Genomic DNA, 22,022 nt, shown 5'->3' with positions numbered 1-22,022 from the left:
AAAATATTAATTGCAACTTTTTCCAAAATCAGTATTCATTTTTTTTCTGTCTGTGTAATTGTTTCATATTTGCTGGTAGTATATGAAAATAGTTATACGTGTAAGGTATTCTCTTCTAGTATAACATCAAATAGATATTAACTATCAGAGTCATTTCATTCGGAAAATAAATATTTGGGTATTATACATTTTCATCCTTGCCATGGTTCATCCAACGCGATCATTACGATAATGAAATAACTGAAAAATCTGACTTGAACTGGCGGGAATTCGTACCTGGATCTTCCACTGACAGGCGATGTATTACTAATTGGTTTGCCAACGATACGACCAATTTTCTTTTGTTTTTGTCACTTTAATTACTGTAATTACTATTGACCAGAATTCTTCAGTTAATTTATTTCACATTTCATAATACGACCAGTTTTCTCGTGGTTTTGACACACTGTTCCTGAAATCCCTATCTACAATTTGTTTCTTTAAACAATGTAATTTCTTATTTCATAAAACACTGAAAAGATTCCCATTTTGATTGTTGATTAAACTAGATGAGTTATGTTGTCACAGACCACTTTCTTTCTTAATGAAATACCTAACCTTGAACTTCACTTACTAAGCATCCGTATTATTAATTTAGTAATGTTCTTATTGTAATGTTGATCTCAAAATCAATGTATTGAGATCTATAGTAATAAGATTAAATGTGAAAACTCGTGTAATAGATATAAATTGACTACATTAAAGTAAATTGATTACATTGCTTGTGATATAAAATACTTGTTTAAAATGCGTACTTTTCAAATATTTTTAGTTAACAGCTTGCAATTTGAATTGAGATCTGTGGTGAGGGAAGAGTATTATCTAACATTTCCTTCTGAATATAATATATTTGTATTCCAGGTATGGAACAAGAAATCAACAGTGTGGCCAGATTTTACAAATCCCAAAACAGTAAATTACTGGAGCGGATTTCTGTCAGAATTTCATAGTCGTGTTCCTTTTGATGGAGCGTGGATTGTAAGTATGCTAGAAAACTGAGTTGAGGATTGTATGTTATATACGCGTGGTACTAATTTTATCCTTATTTTTCCTTTTTATCTGGTTTAAATCAGTTGTGTAAATGCCGTAATGTAAATTTCGTCTTTGCTTGATTTTTTTTTTTTTGTGTGCATCGAAGTAAATAATTGTTTCAAATGGAGTATAGCTTCTGTCATTCATTGGCTGTCATTATTAACGCCGTACATCCATTTTCGAACCAATAGTAGAGTAACAACTTAAGGCGCATCGCATGGCATCAGTCGTTGGGGTACAGAAATAACATACACACAAGTCAGAGTGCAACTTTTGTTACTGATAATATCGAAGTATTTATATATAAGTTTTAGTACTGGATTTTTTGTTTGTTTATTTGATGCTTTTGTACCACAACGTCTTATGCCACATGATGTGATGAGTTTACAATAGATCCTTTAAGGAACTGCAGCTGAAAATGAGAGTTCCCATTGAAAATTTTGGTAATTACTCAAGGAAAGACATATACCAAGATTAGTCGAAGTTTAGATTAATAGTGTAGTTTCATAAACGCCAGTTAATATCGTTGATTCAGTAGAGAATGCGACAAGAATGAAAATACAACATTATGTTATAAGTTGATGGAGACAATGGAAATTGGATTAAAATCTGTGTGCACATGCCTGCTAAAACAAAAAATTACTGGGCAATTGTGTTTATGGATTCCATTGTTAATGATGGTTTCAGCTGAATGTACAGATGGAAATTAGCTTCTTATTTAAGTATCGGTTAGTGTGTTTGCGTGGAGTTGTCAGCTTGGCATACTAATTGTATAAAGAGTTATCGGTGAGTGACATGATGTAGTGGACACATTCTTATCAAGGTAATGCTGTGTATCCATGTGCCAAGTGTGTTTGTTGTTGATAATCAACGATGCTAATTATTACATTAGTTCTGTAGAGAAGTATGCTGCAATATACTTCTGTTCCAGTAGAACAAAGTAACATCATCAGAGACCGTTTTGAATCAATTTTTAGTGTAATGCATTGGCATAATTACAGCATATTTACAATTTCCTAGTTAAGTGTGGTCACTAAATGGTTTGATCAGTAGGTCCGCGCGTACCAGTCGAAATATTTTTCGAAAGCAGCAGCTCTGTGATTACAGTGCAAAGAGCTTTTCGCTTAAAATTTGCCATTCCTCGTAATGAAATTATTCCTGATTGGAAGACTCTTGTAATGCGTATAAAATTTCTGAACAACGAGTCTTTTTTTTTTTTTTTTTTTTTTTTTTTTAAATGGCGACCTAAAAGTGTTCGTATGCCAGAGAATATTGGGCCTGTGAGCCAGGAGCCAGTCTGTTTTACATTTCCCAAAACTGCCTGCAAGGAAGCATTGCGTATTGGGCTTCCTCCGGGAGAGTGTAAGAAGAACTTTACAAGAAGGCCTGCACTTTTACTCAAACTGTTTTCAACACCATTTCATATTTTTGAATATAGTCAACTTTCTATCTTAAATACTTTGTGCTTTATTAGCTGTACTATTATCTGTCCGTAGTGTGGGAGGTTTTATTAGGTCATCCTGTACTTTAAGATATCTCCTTAACAGAAAAAATGTAAGACTTGGTCTTAAATTGGGACCAGTGAAGTTTGAAAAAAGTCTGTTTTTCTCACTTCACCGGTAGGAATAGCATTTCACTTTAACTTTCAACTGCTGTTCCGAATGTATTAGAATAGGAATATGTACAGGGTGTCCGAGAAGTCCTTCCCTGATTACAGAAATTGATAACTCAGGCTAGAAATAAGATAGAAATATGAAACTGGTGTTGAATTGTTTACAAACTATAAAAGTTTTGGTCACATCAGTACACTTCCACATGAGCACCCTTGGTAGCACGTAGCACATCTAGGCGATATTCAATTTCCATCCACACATTAGCCAACATCACTGGAAGGATCGATGCAACGACTGTGGTTATTCGTTGCTACAGGGTTTCAAGATCTGGTACACGTGTTCGGTAGACCTCATCCTTGACATAACCCCATAAAAAGAAGTCTAATGGGGTTATGTCAGGAGAGCGTGGAGGCCAAGCTGTTGGTCCATCACGACCAATCCATCGCCCAGGAAATGTCCTATCGAGATAGGCACGGACGTCCAAACCCCAATGAGGTGGTGCACCGTCTTGCTGAAAAACGACATCGGGGCGATACTGAAGCAGCTGAGGAACAGCATAAAGCTGCAACATATCCAGGTACACTGCAGATGTGATGGTATCCTCAGCGAAGAAGAATGGCTCCACCGTGTCTGCTGAGGTTCTTGGTCGACCAGACCTCGGAAGGTCAGCAACCGACCCTGTGTTCTTGAACTTCTCATACCAGGCTTTAATGCTCTTGACATCAGGTGGAGTCCTCCCAAATGTTGTCTGGAACTGTCTCTGCACCGTGGTTGGTGATCGTGTCTCATGGTACCACAGGACACACTATGCCTTCTCCTGGTTGGTTGGCATGGCTTCTTGGGCTTCTTACGTACTACAAACCTAAAACAAAAAAAAATTGAGACTTGGTAAAACAGAACAAACCTAACACAGACAAAAACTTTTATAGTTTGTAAACAATTCAACACCAGTTTCATATTTCTATCTTATTTCTAGCCTGAGTTATCAATTTCTGTAATCAGGGAAGGACTTCTCGGACACCCTGTATAATGGAGGGAAAACATTTGTGTAGTTTGGGTTGCGAAGGGTAGATGTAATAGCATTTAGTTGGGTAGATGTAATAGAAATCATTATAGTGTAAAGTTCTACAATAAAGTAGGAAGTACGTAATTGAAAAGAGCTGTTGTTTGTTATGCTTAACTGCAAATTTCCTAGATGTGTTTAACCATAAAAAATTTGCTTCTTCGGTTTCACATAGCTTCGATGGTGATAAGGGTTACAGAACTCTAATCACTTAGTCTTCCGTGCATGCAAAACTTTGATGAAGAAAATCACGAATGGCACACGTGTCGTTGCTGATCCTTACACGAAGTGAGAAACAAGAGGAACTGTTGTTTTCCTTATTACAGTTTTCAGTCCCAATTCATTCTAGCTTCAAATACGTTTTATAAGCCAAAGTATTCATACAAAGATCCTCTCCGATCTCTGATACCTTGCCAGTATTGCTTCGATTTTGCCATGAATGACGCTGATTAAAGATGTGATAACTTGTATCAAATGTGGTCGCTGCTCATAGTGTTTCATTCAGATAATGTTTCACATCCATAATGTCATTCCTTCTAAATATTAAAATTAATATTTGGCAATTTTATAATTTTTATCATTATAAATCTGTTAGTACTTCTTATGGCAACCCTTGACATATCTTATCTTGGCATTCCCTGGAGCTGTGCTACTGCTTCCAGGGCATTCCCCGGAGCTGTGCTACTGCTTCCAGAAATTAGTTGTACTATTGCAAAGTACAAATAAAAGAAAAATATTGTAAGCACTCGCGCTATCAGAACAAGTTGGTAAAGATCCATAGATTTCTTCAAATGAATTTCAATGGATTCATTTTTATATGTCTAATATTAAGAAATAAGCATTTTGCCTAACATGCGGTCTCTAATCAACTTTCTCTAGACAGCAAGATTTCTCTAGAAGAGAACTTAATGCCGATAATCTGTATTAACTGAGTCTCATTTGCAATAATCGTTATTTTTCCCCCTCTTTTTCGTAGGATATGAATGAACCATCCAATTTCTACTCAGGAACTGAAAATGGTTGTCCAGACAATCCTTTAGACAATCCTCCGTATCTGCCCGGAGTGGATGGAGGAAAGTTGTATTATCGTACGCTTTGTATGTCTGCTCAGCAACATGCGGGCAGCCATTATAACGTCCACAATCTGCATGGTTTTACAGAAAGCATCGTTACGAGTTTGTAAGTTTTGATATCTTATTATTTCTTCAGTTTTAATTTTATCATTACAAAACAACTTAGCTAAGTCTTGTATAAAAATATTTCTCATTTGTGTTTTGTAGCAACGTCGGTTGAAGTGTACTATAATCTTGTTATATAGCAAAAGAAGTTGCTGTTTCACAGATACCACATTTCGGTCTTAATAGTACTTTGCAGTTACAAGGATGAGTCATAAGTCTTGCAATATTTCCACAACCCAAACAGCATGCGCGTGTAAGGTCAAACTGGCCCAAGGGGTAGTGTGACAAGCGGACTATTTAACACGTAGGCTGTCAGTATCTTCAGTCAGTTTTTAGTGGCAGTGACGATGAGTTCTCAGCAACGTCTGCTACGTGAACTGTTACAGTATGTTTTCAAACTCGGGCAAAACGCTGCGGCAGCAACCCAAAATGTTTGTCATATGAAAGGGAAGGTGTAGTGAACCACAGCACAGCAACTTGTTGGTTCTAGAAATATCGTGCAGATTGTAAAAATGTGGAATCTCAGCCAAGGTACGGCCACCCCAGGGTAACAGATTTGGAGATTATACAATACGCCATTGAGGAAAATCTGTCCACCAACACACGGCGGCATCTCCCAGTCCACTATAATGCGTCAACTCATGAACTCGGGGAAACCTTCAGAAGCTACTGCGTTGTGCCACATGAAAAAATACAGGCCCAGAAGAGAGTGGATGTGTGCCGCAACTGCTACAAAAGTCGTGTGGTGTGAGTTTCCTGAAACGAATTGTCGCGAACGAAAAGTGGGTGATTTTCCAAACGCTGAATGTGCAGAAACTGATTAAGCAAGGGCCAACTTCCAGAACTGGTCGTCAAATAGGGCGGTTTCGAACATAAAGTCATGCATTGTGTGTGTGTGTGTGTGGTGGAATTATGAGGGAGTAATTCACTGTGTTCTTAATGGTCGTACCATCAGTACCGACCTATATTCTGAAGAGTTGGAGCGGATGTATGCTACAATATGCCAAAACTGTCCTGCATTGGTGAACCGAAAGCTCGCGGTGCTGCAACAGGATAACACAAAACCACACTCGACTCAAAAAACGCAACAAAAAAAATTCAGGAACTTGGTCATCGAACGATACCACACCCAGCATATAGTCCTGACCTTATCTCTTCGGATTACTGCCTATTAGGTACATGGTGTACTTCCTGAAATCACGATGCTCTACCAATCAACAAGAGGTAGAAATGGTGTTGACCTCTTTACCTCTAAGAACAGGGACGTAGAATCGAGGAGCTGGCAGGAAAGTGGCTGCAAGACAGTTAAACATGAGGAGCAATAGTTCGAATGTGCTTACATTGTATTGTAATAAATACAGGTATGTTGTATTAGAATATTGAATGACTTATAATTTACCGTTGTATATTCCCTTCAGTTTTTCTTTCTCTTTTCTCTTCTGTATTTCTTGGAATTGTGTTCATGTTCATTCTCTTTTTCAACAATATATGAAACTAATTCAAGTATGTTGCTTATTGCCTTAGAATAAACGTTTGTATTACTTTCACCTCTTAAATTGTGTAATGGTTCTTTTTACACCAAAGGTTTTCTGATTAAGCAGATATTGGTATGATATTTAATCTTGGACGGACGTTAGTAGCAAACCATCAAAGTTTAAGTTCCGTGGACCAAAAAATTAGTCGAATGTTCTTGTCTTCTCTCTAGAGTAGCAAAATGAAATAGGAAGTTTAATATGAAACTTACAAGCGAGAACTGAATAAGCACTTGTAATATTCCTCACCTTTCTTGTACACATAGCTTGTAATACAATAGAAATCTTCATTCTTTCACTACTAAATATTCTTCAAGACTTCTTGCTTCTTGAACGAAGGAACGAGGAAACGATCTTGTTAGAAGTATCGTAAAATTTCCTTTGTAAATTCCGCATTTTAAGAAAATGGAAGAGTGACCACTAATCACTAGATGAAGCTGTACTATTTTCTGTCTAGTTCAGTAAGCATTGAAGGTATGTTCGGTTTTCGACGTTAATCAACCAGTAGAAAGTTTTCAACATACAAATTATTAGTCTTCGTACAGTTTATTTCTCTTTAACAGACCTTTATCAGGGTGTCTATCGGTCACGAAATCAGAAAACGGTCATGAAAGTCGAGAAATTTAGGTTTTGGGTCACGATTTTTTAAAAATCTGTAGAAATAAGTACAGACAGGAAAATTTCGTTCTATAAAACGTCAAAATTCATCACCAAAAAAGTCTATGGTCGGCTTTACACGCTACGAAATCATAAGTAAAGCACGCTTGCATCGCATGCATGAATATTCGGCGTAATTCGCACCCAAATTCGCTCTTAAGAATGTTGCGAAATTGTATGATTTGATAAAGAAAAAGTCACGAAATTTCAATTTGGAATTTTAGTAGACACCCTGTTTGTTTCTTATTTCTATAAACTATTATACCCCTAAATCCAAGTGCCCTATCCTTTAGCAGGTAGCGCACGTATCTATGGCGTACTTGGTTCTCAGTTCGATTCCGAGCATTGAACGCATTACTGTAGTTCGGATTCCACTTTAAACTCTGGGTCCAAGTCTTATGTAGCCTCGCTGCTGAAAATTCTAAGCAACTGCAACCACCCTAGATCTAGTTGTGTATTTTTATGACAGGTATGGAGAAAGATATTTCTTCACATTAAAAGGAAAAAAGTCACCTTCCCGACAGTCGATCAGTGTCTTTGAGAAGATGGAGTTTCTGGTCTGGATGCTAACGCAATTAAAAATAAATTAAAATTAAAAACACGTGCTTCACAAATCCGCTAGTAAAGCTTGCGAAACAGTCATTGTAACTAGATGGTCACAAACTGAGGTCAAGGTGATCAGATCTAGTTAAAGATAAAAGTTGTTGCAAATAGACAATGGAACACGCCTCAATACGAAAAGAAAAGGCACTCTCAGTTAATCTTCCCTCCTAACTAAACTATTCTCAACCATCTTCAATCAAAACGTTGCATTTTATTTTTCATAACTTTTAAATGGTTAGGTTAAGCCTTACCATCAAGACCTCATTTATTCTAGCGTGTTACACATTAATAAAATAAATTTTTGTTTTTGTAGTGCAATGGCTGAGGTGAGGGAAAAGCGACCATTTGTAATATCCAGATCAACTTTTGCTGGACAGGGTCATTATGCAGGACACTGGAGTGGAGATATAGGGTCGACATGGTACGATATGAAAAAAACAATACCAGGTATGTATGGCAAAATCATATCGTTTGTACAGTAAGGGACACTTCTGGATGTTACACTTTTGCCGTAAATTTCCATATGGGTGTGCCATCCAGAAGTGTCCCTTACTGTACATTTACTGATGGATGCCGTAGATGCAGATTTAACATTAAAAATACTTTGCAAACTTTTTTTTTTTTTTTAACACAGACTGTTTCAAATTTTTTTTTCCTCGCTTCTTTGTCGATAGGAATTTTTCTTTTGTAGTATCCCACACCGAGAATAAAATACTTCTAAAATGACACTAAAAAATTCTGAAGGCCAAAGTTTCTAAAAATGTTCCTTTGGAAAAACAGTTACAAAGTTGATAAGTGTTTCACATATGATTGATGTTCTAAAAATACATTCATACTATACTAGTAATTATGTAATATTCAAATGCTAGTGAGGGTTTTTTCTTTCTTTCCTTCTTTTTTTTTTTTTTTTTTTCCTGAAAGCAGGTAGCAGACATAAAGTATGTTGAATATTTTAAGAAATCGTCATAAAGAAAAGTGTCGTTCATTGTAATGCATTAGAAAGTTGAAGCAAATATGGAATTAAGTATGCAGGAAAGTTATTGTGCTGTAATTGTTAGGTAGAAGAAATTTTATGTAAGAAAACTTCTATAATCAACATCAGAATTCAAAAATAGATGGCGATTCTCATGAAATAAACTATGTAGTTCTTTGAATTAGTTGAATATTCAGCAACTAAAAGTTAATTTTTAACGAAACCTCTATTGAAAATTAGGGTATTTTTGTGTCTTTGCATTTTCCTTTTTCTAAAGAGGAAGACTATATTTGGATTGTTCTGAAATGGTTCAGAACCTCTGTTCGTAATTGTATTATAAAAGCTAAAAGATACCACCTCCCCTGTACTTCATCCCATTCATTAATTCCCAAGTCAAAGTAGAAAACCGGCAGAAAATTAAAAAAAAAAAAAAAAAATAATAATAATAATAATAATAATAATAATAATGAAAATGGCCTTAGCTTTGAACGTGATTGTTGCACTTTGCTGAATAAATTTCTTGGATCGATATATTTGTAATGGTTGGATCAAGTTCTGTTGCATGGGGTCCCTGGTTCGATACCCTACCGAGTAAATTTGTGTTGTGCAGCATCGTGTCCGAGAGTATTCTCGGGATATTCTCGTTTCCTCCCACATTATCATTCTATTAATCCTTCCATCGTCATTCATTGTTTTAATTATCCGTCTCTCTGAAGCTTAACGGACATCGTCGAACGTGAAACTGAAAGATTCATTTTATTTCATTTTTTGGATCAACTTGATTTCAGTGTTCTGTAACTTCTGATCAAGATAAGGGTAAGAAAACTGTGTCCAATAACTGACCAACGCCTTCAGAAGATATGGAATAGAAAAGTAAATAAATGAGAAAAGTGTCACGAGATAGTCACTTTATACCCAGTGGCACAGTTACGATAAGTAAACTGATTTCTATACAGTGTTAATATATGATGGGAAGTTTTCTATTTAAAATACATATACATTGCATGAACAGCACTCATAAAGTGTAACTATGTATAGTACTTATAGTTCCATAATAAAAAGAAGTTAAAATTTCTTCCATTTTTATTTTATTAAAGATTTTTATGTTTGGATCATTATTTTTAAAAGATGAATATTTGAATGCTACTATATATTGCTAAGGTTAATGCAATAGATCTTACTTCCATTGTAATCACAGTCATTTTTCTGACAGGTTGTCCTCTTTCTCATCAGATGAGTATAGGTGGTAACAAACTATAGAAACAGGACCTCTTTACTTACTTTCTCCTGGATAATGTGCAGTTTGCTGAGCAAGTCATTCCTAATAAGTAATTGAGATAGCTTTCCTTGAACGAAGATTCTGGGTTTCAAATTTAACAATCAGCCTTCTTTCTAATGCTACTGCAATGTACGAGGGTCGTTCAGAAAGTAAAGAACGTTTTAGCATTATTAAATAAAAACAAAAGATATCAACACAAAACTTCATTTACAAAGCCACAGGACTCTACTTTGCTTTTCTATATAATCGCCATAGTTGTAGAGATACTTGTTATAATGTGGGACCAGTTTTTTAATGCCGATATTATACTCATCTGCCGCCAAAGATTTCAACCAGGCTATCAGTGCTTGCTTGAGTTCTTCATCGTTTGCGAACTGTTTTCCACCCAAAAGTGTCGGGAATAAGTGAGAATCACTTGGTACCAAGTCAGGACTATAAGAAGGATGACAAAAGATTTTCCCTTCAGTTCTTCCGTAACAAGTGATGGCCTCCCACTCCAATTTTCATCATGCACGCTGATTCTTTCTTGATTAAACATAATGCACCATTTCCTCAGTGATGACTCGTTCATTGCACTATCGCCATAAACACTCTTTATTTGCCTATAAATTTCAACAGGCTTAACTTTTTTGCGCCTTCAGAAAACGAATGACACTCCGTACTTCACATTTGGCGCCGCCATTTTGAATCGTTGTAAAAACAAGTAGCGTGACCGCACAGCATTGAGACTCGGCTCACACTGAGATGAAGGAAGGAGCTACTGCCACGCACGCGATCGCAGTGGTAGGGGGTCGGAGCCGCGCCCGATACGCAATCGTTCCTTACTTTCTGAACGACCCTCGTATTAAATGAAAACATTTCAGGGCTTGAAATTATAAAGCTCATAAGTTGTAATTAGTGGAGAGGGGAAAGAAAGAGTTTAGCACTAAGTGAAAATGATCAATATCAATAATACAAGGTAGGATCAAAAAGTAAGGTAACAATTTTTTTTTTTAAACATCTTTATGTCTCGGTCGCCTATACTGTTACAGGGTATACATGACACTGCAAACTAACATTTCACATAGTAGCCGTATTTGTCTAAACACTTGTTCCAGCGGGTAACCAATGCATCAATACCACTATGGAAGAAATCTGTGTCAAGGCTGTTCAACCAGATTTTCACTGCATCCTGTGCCTCTTGCACTGTGTTGAAGCGTTGTCTTTGAATATGCTTCTTCATTGGTCCGAAGAGATGGAAATCGCTGAGTGCAAGGTCCGGGCTGTATGCAGGGTGTTCCAAAACCTCCCAGTTAAAACGTGTGACATGGTCACGGGTGAGAGGGGCTGTGTGCGGTCGAGCGTTTCGTGTAACAACAAGACACCCTCCCTTAGTGCTTTAGGTCTTTTCCGACGTATGGCTTCTCTCAGTCTGTCCAACGTCTAGCAATAGGTTCGAGCAGTGATCGTGATATCCGGTGGAAGAAATTCCAGATGAATCACACCAAGGTGGTCCCAAAGGCAGTGGCCATTGTTTTCCTTGCACATGTTACTATTTTAAACTTTTTGGAAGGGGGCGATGAAGGATGTTTTCACATCATAGAGGAACGTTTTGATTCAGGATTCCACGATGGCACAGGTGTCTCATCACCCGTAATGATGCGATACAGAAATGAAGATCCTTCTTGTTGATAACGGGTCAGGTGGTTCAGACTAATGCCCATTCGTCTGTTTTTGTCTGTTTCTATGAGATTCCGTAGTACCCAATGTGCACACACTTGGCGGTAGCCAAGCGTTTTGTGAACTATACTGTGAACGGAACAATATGAAATGTTCAGTACCTCTGCAATGTGTGACAGTGTGATTCGCCTATCCTCCCTACTCATTCTCTCCACCTGACAAATGTTCTGGTCGCTAGCAGACGTTGACGGTCTGCCACTTCGCTGCTCATCAGTAATGTCAGTTCTCCCATTATCAAACTCCCTACACCAACACCACATTTGTTTCCTCGATAACACGTTGTTGTCATACACCTCCACAAGTTCCCAATGGATCTCGGCTGGTTTCTTCCCCTTCGCATGTAGAAACCTTATCACACCTCGCACTTCAACATTTGATCATGTTTCCAGTAGCCCTGCCATCTTCGAACTGCAATTATCTGCTACTGCGTCACCGTGCTGCTCTAACGGTTACCAGGGTTACTACCCATCAATACCTACAACACACAAAACCAAAGAGTTACTAGCATATAGTGGTTCATTTTAAGGGCACTTGTGACCTTACTTTTTGATCCTGCCTTTTATTAAGGTAATGAATCTTCATCAAAAGTATCAAATCTAGGCTGGGAAGGCTACTGTATTTATTTGAAGGAATGAACAGACCCTTCTTCATAGTATTAATAATTTTCTTCTTCCTACCTGTTTTATACGTTGTTAGCCCAAAATTACCAATATAAGAAACTTCCTTTATAAACTTACTATAGCTTCTTTAATGGCCTTCATTCCTAAATGCTGGTGTTACAATTATTCTTTTGCTTTTTGATTAGATCTTTAATCATGTTAAAATCTATTGATCTTACTTTTTTTTAAAAAAAAAATTTCAGAATTACTGAGTTTTAGCTTGTTTGGAGTACCTTTGATGGGCTCTGATATTTGTGGGTTTAGAGGCAACACAACAGCTAGTCTTTGTCAACGATGGATGCAACTAGGAGCATTTTATCCGTTCTCAAGAAATCACAATGCAATAAACACTGTGGTGAGTGCATGTGCTTTAATATTTGTAAACTAATAATAATATAAACTGTCAACCGTACTGCATGTCCAACTAGGTGATGGTGGTCATTACATGGACATAATACATCAGTATTGCCTAATATGCAGGGCTAATGTAAGAAAATAATATGCTGCTTAAAGTATACTATTATGAATATTACGTAAGTGTGTATATGTGTTAGACACACACACATACACACCATTCATTGTGGGTGGCAAAAAATTGGTTAATGAAGTTAATGTGCACATTAGGAGAGAATTTTTCACAAATGGTGCCTATTTGTTAATAATATACTTGTTAACTTAATTTCTTAATTTTATCTTCAGTAGTGATGGTCGGTATGCTTTTTCTCTCATTTTGCTTGCCTCTTTGTTAGTTTAAATTTGCCAAAAGCTTTCAATAGTCATGAGTGTGACTTCCTTTTATTTTCAGGATCAGGATCCAGTAGCCCTCGGGAAGAGTGTTGTTCTATCAGCAAAGAAGGCATTGCTAATTCGATATTCCTTGCTGCCATATTTGTATACGCTTTTTTGGAAGGCATATGTTGTCGGAGAAACTGTTGCAAGACCTTTGTTTTTTGAGTAAGTATTGAATTAGGAATGTTGTGTTAGTTAGTTGGATTTAACCCTCGCGATTTTTTCAACACTTAGGCTAATGAGGTGGAACTTTTTGCTTAAAGTGAAATGTGAGGCAAGTAGTCTCACTGGAACCACGCGAGTTGGCCACATGTCACGGAACAGTATTTAATACCGAGTTATCTTACTTTATATTTGGAGTACTTTAACATCCTCGGAAAAAAAAAAAAAAAAAAAAAAAAAAAAAAAAAAAACTTTTGATCAAGACGAAAATCAATCAATAAATAAATAAAGTAAAAAAGTACACCACCTGAAGAAGTTTGGCTTATATGGCGTGATATCTTCTCAATTTTTATATAAGCCGGAAGTGATAGTAGATTTCTACCACTTCCGGTTTTAGTATAGTGATGAGAGTGGAGATAGAATATATTCTTACGACTCTTTCGTTGCAGAAAACCGCTTTTCGCTATCAATTACTGTTTTTTACTTTATAAGGATTAACGTTAAAACCGGAAGTGAATGATTTCTGCCACTTCCGGTTTGAATAGAGGGTTAAGTGAAAAAATGATACCTAGTCTTAGAACGCTCAATCAATTAAAAAAAAATCCTCGCTGTCTGTTACACTTTCTTTTTTCGATATAGATCAATATTGAAACCGAACGTTGTGCCGAATTTCTCTCTCTCACGGTTTTAGTAGGAGAGTTAAGGGTGAAGATGAAATGTATTCTTGGGACGCTTAATCGATTGTGAGGAACCACTTCTTGCTATTTACCGTTTTCGCTCTACTAATTCAAAGTCAGTAACCATCAACGAACTCGATTCGAAGCTTGGGGGCACGGTAGCTCAGTGGTAGAGCGTTCACCTCCAGTGCTTGGGGTGCCTGGTTCGATCCCAGCTCCCGTCGTGTGGACTTTGTGGTGGACAAACACCGTGCTCGGGGTTCTCATGTTTCCTCCCGCTTTCTTCATTCATTTAAAATCATCACCGTCTCCTTTAGCCTAACCGGCATAACCGTGGGACGTTCATTTCATTTCGATTCGCAGCTTTTGACCCTCTGCATCTGACCAAAATTGATGATGATCCATCAAGTAGTTCTTGAGATTTTATCTTTTCCGGACACACACAAGAACAGACAGAATACATATATAAAGAGGTTATTAGTAAACCTAACTCGATAAAATTAAATGAATAAAGCATGCAATCATCATCATCATAGGTATTCTGCCCTTACTGTTGGGTCACTTGCGGCAGCTGAGAAGCTTCCATGCTCCACGGTCCTCCGCTAACTTCTTCGTCTTCACGTATGATCTTTCTATTTTTATATCATCCATTAATTGTAGTCTCTTTTGCCCCTTCCTCTCTTTCCCACCACCATACCCTCAAGGACGTCGCTCATGATATAGTTTCTTCTTGGGCAATGTCCCAACCAGTTTCTCTTCCTCTTCTTAACAATATCTAGAAGTGTTCTTTTCTCCCCCACCATTTCTAACACCCTCATTCACTTTCAGCTTGACCCAACTGATTCTTTCCATTCTTCTCCACACCCAGTTTTTGAAGGCTTCCAGTCATTTTAAATCACTTTCACATAATATTCACGTTTCCGCCCCATACAGTCCAACATTCCACACGAAGCATTTTATGAGAAAAGCATACAGTAATGATAAATAGCGTAACTTAATTCTTACTGAAGCAAATATAGATATTCCTTGCATACTTTATATATGTTTCAACGGAATTAGAATTTACTTTTCTTTGTACAGTTTGTACATTAAAGAAATTCTTCAATTCGTAAAAGATAAACATAGATTATAAAACTTCAAAATAAGTGAATTTAGATTATTGACGAAAGTTAGAGAAAGTGAAACATCAGTATTTGTTTTAAAAAAATAGTAATAATAAAAAATGAAAGTAAAAAATTGAATTTTAACTTTATAAATGCTTCTTGATCGCCATTTCTTATCCTCTAGACACCGAAGTTTTTTTTTTATTTGTTTCTTTGCTTCTTTATCGTAATACTTACATTTTAAATACCAATCATAAATGCATGTCAGCTAAGTGTTTCTGTCGATATCATAATATGTATAGATTTTGCGACTCACAGCTCCAAAAACCTACTAATATATCAAAGATGGAAAAACGTTCCGTAATTAAATTCATGAATATCTAGTTAGTGTGAATATCTGATGCTCGAGGCGGAAGTAATCGAAATGTTCCATTGATGATTTTTTATTGTTAGTGCTGTAAAGTGTTAATCTCTCCTCTAATATCGTAGTGATACATCTCATGCATATTTTGTTTCAGATTTCCAGAAGACGTTTATACCTACGACTTGGATGAGCAGTTCCTTTGGGGTTCTGGTCTGCTTATTGTACCTGTATTGGAAGAGGTATTTATTTTATATATGTATTTTTCTCCAGTAACAACAGATTTTATTCTATATAGAATAAAATAGCCACATTTAAACGTAGAATCGCTGAACCACATATTAAAGGTTAGGATAATACTAGTAATAGTTTAGGATATTACGCTGTGATGGTATGTGTTAATAAATAAATAAATAAATAAAAGCACATCATCGCATGCTTGGTACTTGCTGATACTTTAGTTGTTACAGTGCTTTCGACCTTTAGTTAATTCATTTTGTAAATAATGGAAAAGCAATTCGGAAAATGAAATTTTAGACGATACTGTAAAAGGATAGGAAATAAATGAAAAGTTATTTTAAGAGTTCTTATAGTTAAAGATATAAGTTCATCAGTGAGTACATGTGTAATACATTCTTCTAGTTGATAAAAAGCCGGGATGTACTTTTTATTTTACCCTTCATATGTACAGTAGGTAGATAAATGTCAAAGAATTTGAAATTACAGTGAAACCTGTCTTCAGCGGAATCGAGCGGGACTCGCAAAAATTTCCGTTAAAGACAGGTTTCCGTTTAATGGAGATAGACCTTTCCGTTAAAAAATATATATGCTTATAACGGACATAATGAGAAAATATATTGATGTACGCAACTTGTTCAATTACAGTACTTTTTCCTTCTACGGATTAATACCCAAAAAACTTATAAACATAAAATATGCTGTGCACACTTTCCTTTATTTTTCCCAATAGTCAAGCAGGATTTTTTGCATACATTGCTACTACTTGGCTGCGGTATACTTCAGGACACAGGAAAGCTTTCTCTGGAATTTTGAAAGTTCTCTGAACTCTTTCCTCCTTGTTTTCACGGCACGTGATGGAGATATATAACTTCTGCTTTACCTCAATTCCTTTTTTTTCCAGAACTTTGTTTTGTCAGTTTTCTTCTCATTTTTGTTGGCTGTCGCTAGTTGCTACACAAGCGGAACAGAAGTACGCCTACAAAGAAGACTGACAGCTAACATGCTACGTAGGACTAGCGAAAAATTGTGGGAGCTGAATATGAGTAGTGATTGACGAAGGTCAACACTGCCCATAAAGATTTAACAAAAGAACGAAATATTTATCGCAGACAGTATATGTTTACCCTCTCACAGGATGTTTAAAAATTTCCACCAACGATGTAGTCTGAAACTCAGAATTTTCCGTTAAAGGTTTATTTTGCTTTCCGTTGTCCGCATAACACAGTTTCCGCTTAATGAAGGGACTTTTACATGTCTTTTACTCCAAAATCCATGGGACCATGAAATATTTCCCTTTAAGACAGTTTTTCGTTTAATAAAGGGTCCGTTGAAGGCAGGTTTTACTGTATTATTATTTCCTTCTTATTTCACACAAAGTGGTATATATTTTAAAGTTTTTTCTTTCTTTCTCCTGACAAGTATTTTCAATTGCATGCGAGTTTTCTTCTTAGCATATTGTAAGCCGTAAAATGCGTTTTCTCTAAACTGGTTGTATTGTTGGTGAAATTGGGGGCGCGGTGGCTCAGTGGTAGAGCGTTCACCTCCGGTGCTTGGGGTCTCTGGTTCGATCCCAGCTCGCGCCGCGTGGACTTTGTGATGGACAAACACCGTGCTCGTGGGTTTTCTCGGGATTCTCCCGTTTCCTCCCACTTTCTTCATTCCACCATTCTCACTCATTTCTCATTCTCACCGTCTCCTTTAGCCTAACCGGCATAACCGTGGGACGTTAAACTTAAAGATTTCATTTCATGTTTGTTGGTGAAATTAAAGGCAAATGTATTGCGGAACTGTTTTCGTGCAGAATTTTTCAATAGAGTACGCCATCGAATTAACAATAAAACATAAACGTTGCACGGAAATGTGCAGTTATCAGGTTAATTTATTGGGAGTTTAACGTTCCTTTTCATAATCAGTGCTATATGACAGGAACCTAATGCGCAAAGTGAAATCTAAATCATTGCTTGGGTGTTTGTTAAAGGCAATACCTCAGCGGAAACCTAACTAAATACCGAAAGCACTCACATTATCCACTTACCTATAAGGGCACAGCTGTCGAATTATTTTTAAGTGAAGAATGTAAACAATTTGCTCATATTAATTATACTAGTCTTGACTAGCCCCAGACCCCGAAATTTGCCCAGCCTACAGTGTCGCACTTCATATTTCAGCCTTTGCTTCAGTTCTGCGCACGCACGAATACGTTTATGACATTATTGTTTACGAAAAATTAAAACCCTTCCCCCGCCCCTTAGAATATGAATGAAATCATTGATTAAAAACTATGTCGGCCAAAGTTCTAAATGTGTTAAACAATTAATTTGAAAGAATTCACCTTCTTGTTTGTTCTGATGACGAGACTGACAACCTTGAAGTCATTTTTATATATTGAGAAACATATATACGAGGACAAGTCAAAAATTATCTACACTTTTTGTTCCACAGTTTATTTTCATGAAGCTAGCGTTATACTATGCACATATTTTTTCTACGTAATCTCCCTCCTTATCAATGCACTTGGCCCAACGGTTAACGAGCTTACGTATTTCTTCCAAATAAAAGGCTTTCGGTTGGTCGTGAAGCCAGTTTTACACCGCATTTTGCACGTCTAAATCTGAGGCAACCGAAGCTCGTCGTGGATGATTTGATGGGCAGAGCCATGACTGATGTTCAAAATAGGTGTTACCTCATCAATAGTGATTGACCTATTCGCCAGAACCAACTCTCGAGCTTGCTGAATGTTGTCATCTGTAGTGGAGGTTGATGGCTGTCCTGTTCCCTCTTCATGCGTTACACTTGTTTGACCACTTCCAAACTTCTCGAGACACAAAAACACAGTTTTACGTAATAGTGCACTTCTCCCATATTACGATGATAGTCTGCGATGAATGTCTCTGACCCTTTGACACCTGAGGAATCGGATTACTGCTCGTTGTTCCTCTTTGGTGCAAACTTCTAATGGAGCAGCCATGATATATCTGCAACAGAAGGAAGAAAAATGGAGGAATTAAGATCACACTTTCACAGCATTACCACAACAGTATAACAATAAAATATGCGAGGACAGAAGACAAAGTGCGCAATGTAAGAAAAGTTATGACAAAAGTGTAGATAATTTTTGACTTGCCCTCGTATATAGAAAATACCTTTCTTCTCTCGTTAAAAGTGGAATTTCGGGAATCGCTGTTACGTATACCCATTTGTTTTTAATAAGAAGTTTATATACCAAGTTTCATATTCCTAACATGTTTCTAATCTTAAGGGACTTCGAAATATGATGATCTTACTATAATAGTTGCGAACCCCACCACTTTTCTTCCCTCCTAAGGGAAACATCAAACAACATTGAAGCATATCTTTAATTATTTTAAATGAAAAATCTTAATTCCAAATTTCATTTCTCTAGCTTTAAGGAATTTCGAGGTACGGTCTTCTTTTATATATAGAGATTTGTTTTTTGTCGAGCTGTAAATCACCGTATAGAAAATCAAAGTATGTGGTAAATTTCAAAATTGTGATATTCATTTATTAGGATCTCGCAGTAAGACAAGATTATGTTGTTAGTATGCGGCGTGTTCGTCCGTTACTCCACACGATAACGAACGGATGCAAATTTTTTAATTCGTATTTTCGCAATAGATAGCTAGACCGATTACCTCGTCCGGGTTCATTAATGGAATCAATCCGTTAACAACTTAGCTGGTAATGGCGACTTTAACGGTGTTTATCTATACCCCATACATATAGACTAATGTTGATTTTTTTTTTTTTTTTTTTTTTTTGTAATATAAAACTACAGCCTTTATATTTCAAGTATGCCCCTGATTGCGCTGCTGTCGATGTATGTTTACTTGTATCTCCTTCGAAAGAGGAGGGACAAGTTGTTGTGGCCGAGAGCCGTCAATAGTAAAATGCGGACATGGTTGCCACATTGAATTATTTCATGGGCTTCTCTGTACACTGTTTTGTTAGCCATTCTAAGTAGCCTACGATCTCCACTCACCAAGGTTAAACGACTGAATGACAAATTCTCAACACAGCCGAGATCATTCACTTCTTTACCTAAAGCAAAGAGAAGATTTCCTTCTTAAGAAGGCGGCGGGGATAGGGCCGAAGTATGTTTCATATATTTTCCGAGGGCACACTTGAAATAGAAAAGCTCTAGAGCGATTATCTCGGCCGAGTTCGTTAACGCGGTCAGTCTATTAACATTTTAACGAGTAACAGTGGCTGTCCATATCCCATACATATATTTCGTGTGATCCTCCCTATTGTCTTTACCAAAGTTTATTTTGCATGAGTTTTTAGCAAAGATGCGATTTTCGATCTTGATAACATCTTTAACTTAAATGCCTTAAATTCTCATTGTGATTAATATATTGTATTATCATGTCTACTGCATAAATATGATGGTTATTTTATGAATAATTGTATATCTACTAATTTAACAATTATTTTTATGAATGCAATTTCTTCCTTCTCAGGGCAAGACTAAAGTAGTAACATACCTTCCACGGGCTCAATGGTATGACTTCTATAACTTCCAGCCCATTTACAGCAGCGGAGCAGAACATACTGTAGACGCGCCTTTAGATATAATTCCATTGTTTGTCAGAGGTGGAAATATTCTTCCCATGCAGCAGCCAAATGTAACAACTACCTATAGGTAGGAACATGTGTTTGTTTTCCATAATATTGTTACTTCAAAGCTTACCGTTTGAGAGGTTTGCTTTCTCTTCCAATCTTCTGAATTCTAGTTAGACCATGATTGCTATTAATCAATGTAATAACATCCATATGATACCAAACTAGATTTGTTTTCCTCAAAAGATACCTCCTTTCCGATTTATGGACATAATGTAGTATCATATTAGTTGGGATCAACAAGTATTATGTGCTCTGAAATTTAGTGATTTTCTAATTCTATTACTTTCTATCCGAAGAAACCTTTTATTAAAATATGTTGGTATTTCACCAACTAATACACCTGTATATATGCAGTCTTCAAGTGTCATACGGTAATGCACTAAAAATATACCTAGGTTACTAATACTTACTCAACGTTTTATTTTGGAGTTGATTATAAAGTTATTGTTTTTTGGGAACCTTAAATTTCCCCCTTTCCAAACTGTTAAGTTGAAAATCAATTCGATTTAAAAGGGTGCAAATGAATGATTAGTGCTGTGACCTCATAATTGGGAGATCTGGATCCGAATATCCCAGTCGACCATCCTAATTGTGGTTTTCCCTAAATCGAACCAGGTAAATTCTGGAGATTATACCATTAGAAATTGTATGTGGATTTTAGAATTGCAATTACACCAGACCGTTAATCATTGATTAAAATGGTGTCTTGTATACGTCTTCTTAACCACTTGAAACATATAGTGTGACTGAATTATTTCTTCATAGCCATCTACAACTAGCTAAAAGAGGAAAACAGTGGAATGTAAGACTCAATAATAAATAGATAAAATCAGAAGCGTTCCCGTCGCAGTCTTCTCACTTATATATAAACGGACACAAGTTTTGAATTAGTATCATCTAAAACTTTATAGGGTTAAAAATTAATAATAATTCTAAAGGATTTTTTAAAAATACAAATGCGGAAACTAACTCACATGTGTAATGTCTTTATCATAGCAGTGTTTGTACTTATCTTGTTCATTTTATGTTTGTAAATGATGATTTTGAGAAAAATCGAAAACCTTCAAAGTTTATTTTATTAATACGAGGCTAAAAAATAACGGAGGTGGTTTCAACGAACTTACTAATTAAAGGTGATTGCTCACTCTTGCCTTTCGAATCAGCCGTTAATTTTATTCAGAAAAATAAACTAGGCAGATTTAGATCTTGGTTATTTCTATCTAGCAAAATCTCAATATAGTAGGATAGAACTAAGATTCCACATTATCCAATTTTAGTGTTTGGAGTTTAGTGTCCATTTCAGCTCCGAGGCTGTATGAAATGTGGACTTACAGCTTAACTTGAGTTAGTTTACATATAAAGCATTGCTGTGAATATTATCCCCATATCATAACTATTGTTTGGATAGCAAATATTTACTCTGAAAACTATTGAAAGTATTAGTTGAATAATAAATTATGTAGGAGAAAGTAAATACAATTTTTGTTGCTGTTGTTGTTGAATTAAATTAATTAAACTGGATGTAAGGTATGCTATATATAATAAATGGAGGCAATAACTAATTTCATAGCACACCAATTCCTCTATAGGTGCAAATTCAATGATATATAAAGAATGAAAATTGTACGACTGGACTGTAAATCTAATCTGTTTCCCCTTATCCTGTCGATTCATTAACTACTACGCCATCCAATCTAGG

At 36.4% G+C, this 22,022-nt stretch overlaps 1 protein-coding gene across 1 annotated transcript in view; it reads left to right on the top strand.

Moving 5' to 3' along the window:
- Positions 1-22,022, top strand: part of LOC145680578 (lysosomal alpha-glucosidase-like) — an 86,007-nt gene that overhangs the window by 47,729 nt on the left and 16,256 nt on the right. Inside the window, exons 9-15 of the mRNA XM_081751223.1 lie at positions 901-1,017; positions 4,724-4,926; positions 8,031-8,164; positions 12,551-12,702; positions 13,153-13,301; positions 15,597-15,681; positions 20,161-20,342. Of these exons, the coding sequence (XP_081607349.1) occupies positions 901-1,017; positions 4,724-4,926; positions 8,031-8,164; positions 12,551-12,702; positions 13,153-13,301; positions 15,597-15,681; positions 20,161-20,342 (1,022 nt within the window). The remainder of the gene's footprint in view (positions 1-900; positions 1,018-4,723; positions 4,927-8,030; positions 8,165-12,550; positions 12,703-13,152; positions 13,302-15,596; positions 15,682-20,160; positions 20,343-22,022) is intronic.

Source organism: Thermobia domestica, chromosome 3 (assembly GCF_964235325.1).
Source record: "Thermobia domestica chromosome 3, izTheDome1.hap1.1, whole genome shotgun sequence".
NCBI lineage: Eukaryota > Metazoa > Arthropoda > Insecta > Zygentoma > Lepismatidae > Thermobia > Thermobia domestica.
The sequence above is the reverse complement of the archived record's forward strand: the minus strand, read 5'-3'. Positions and strand labels throughout refer to the sequence as shown.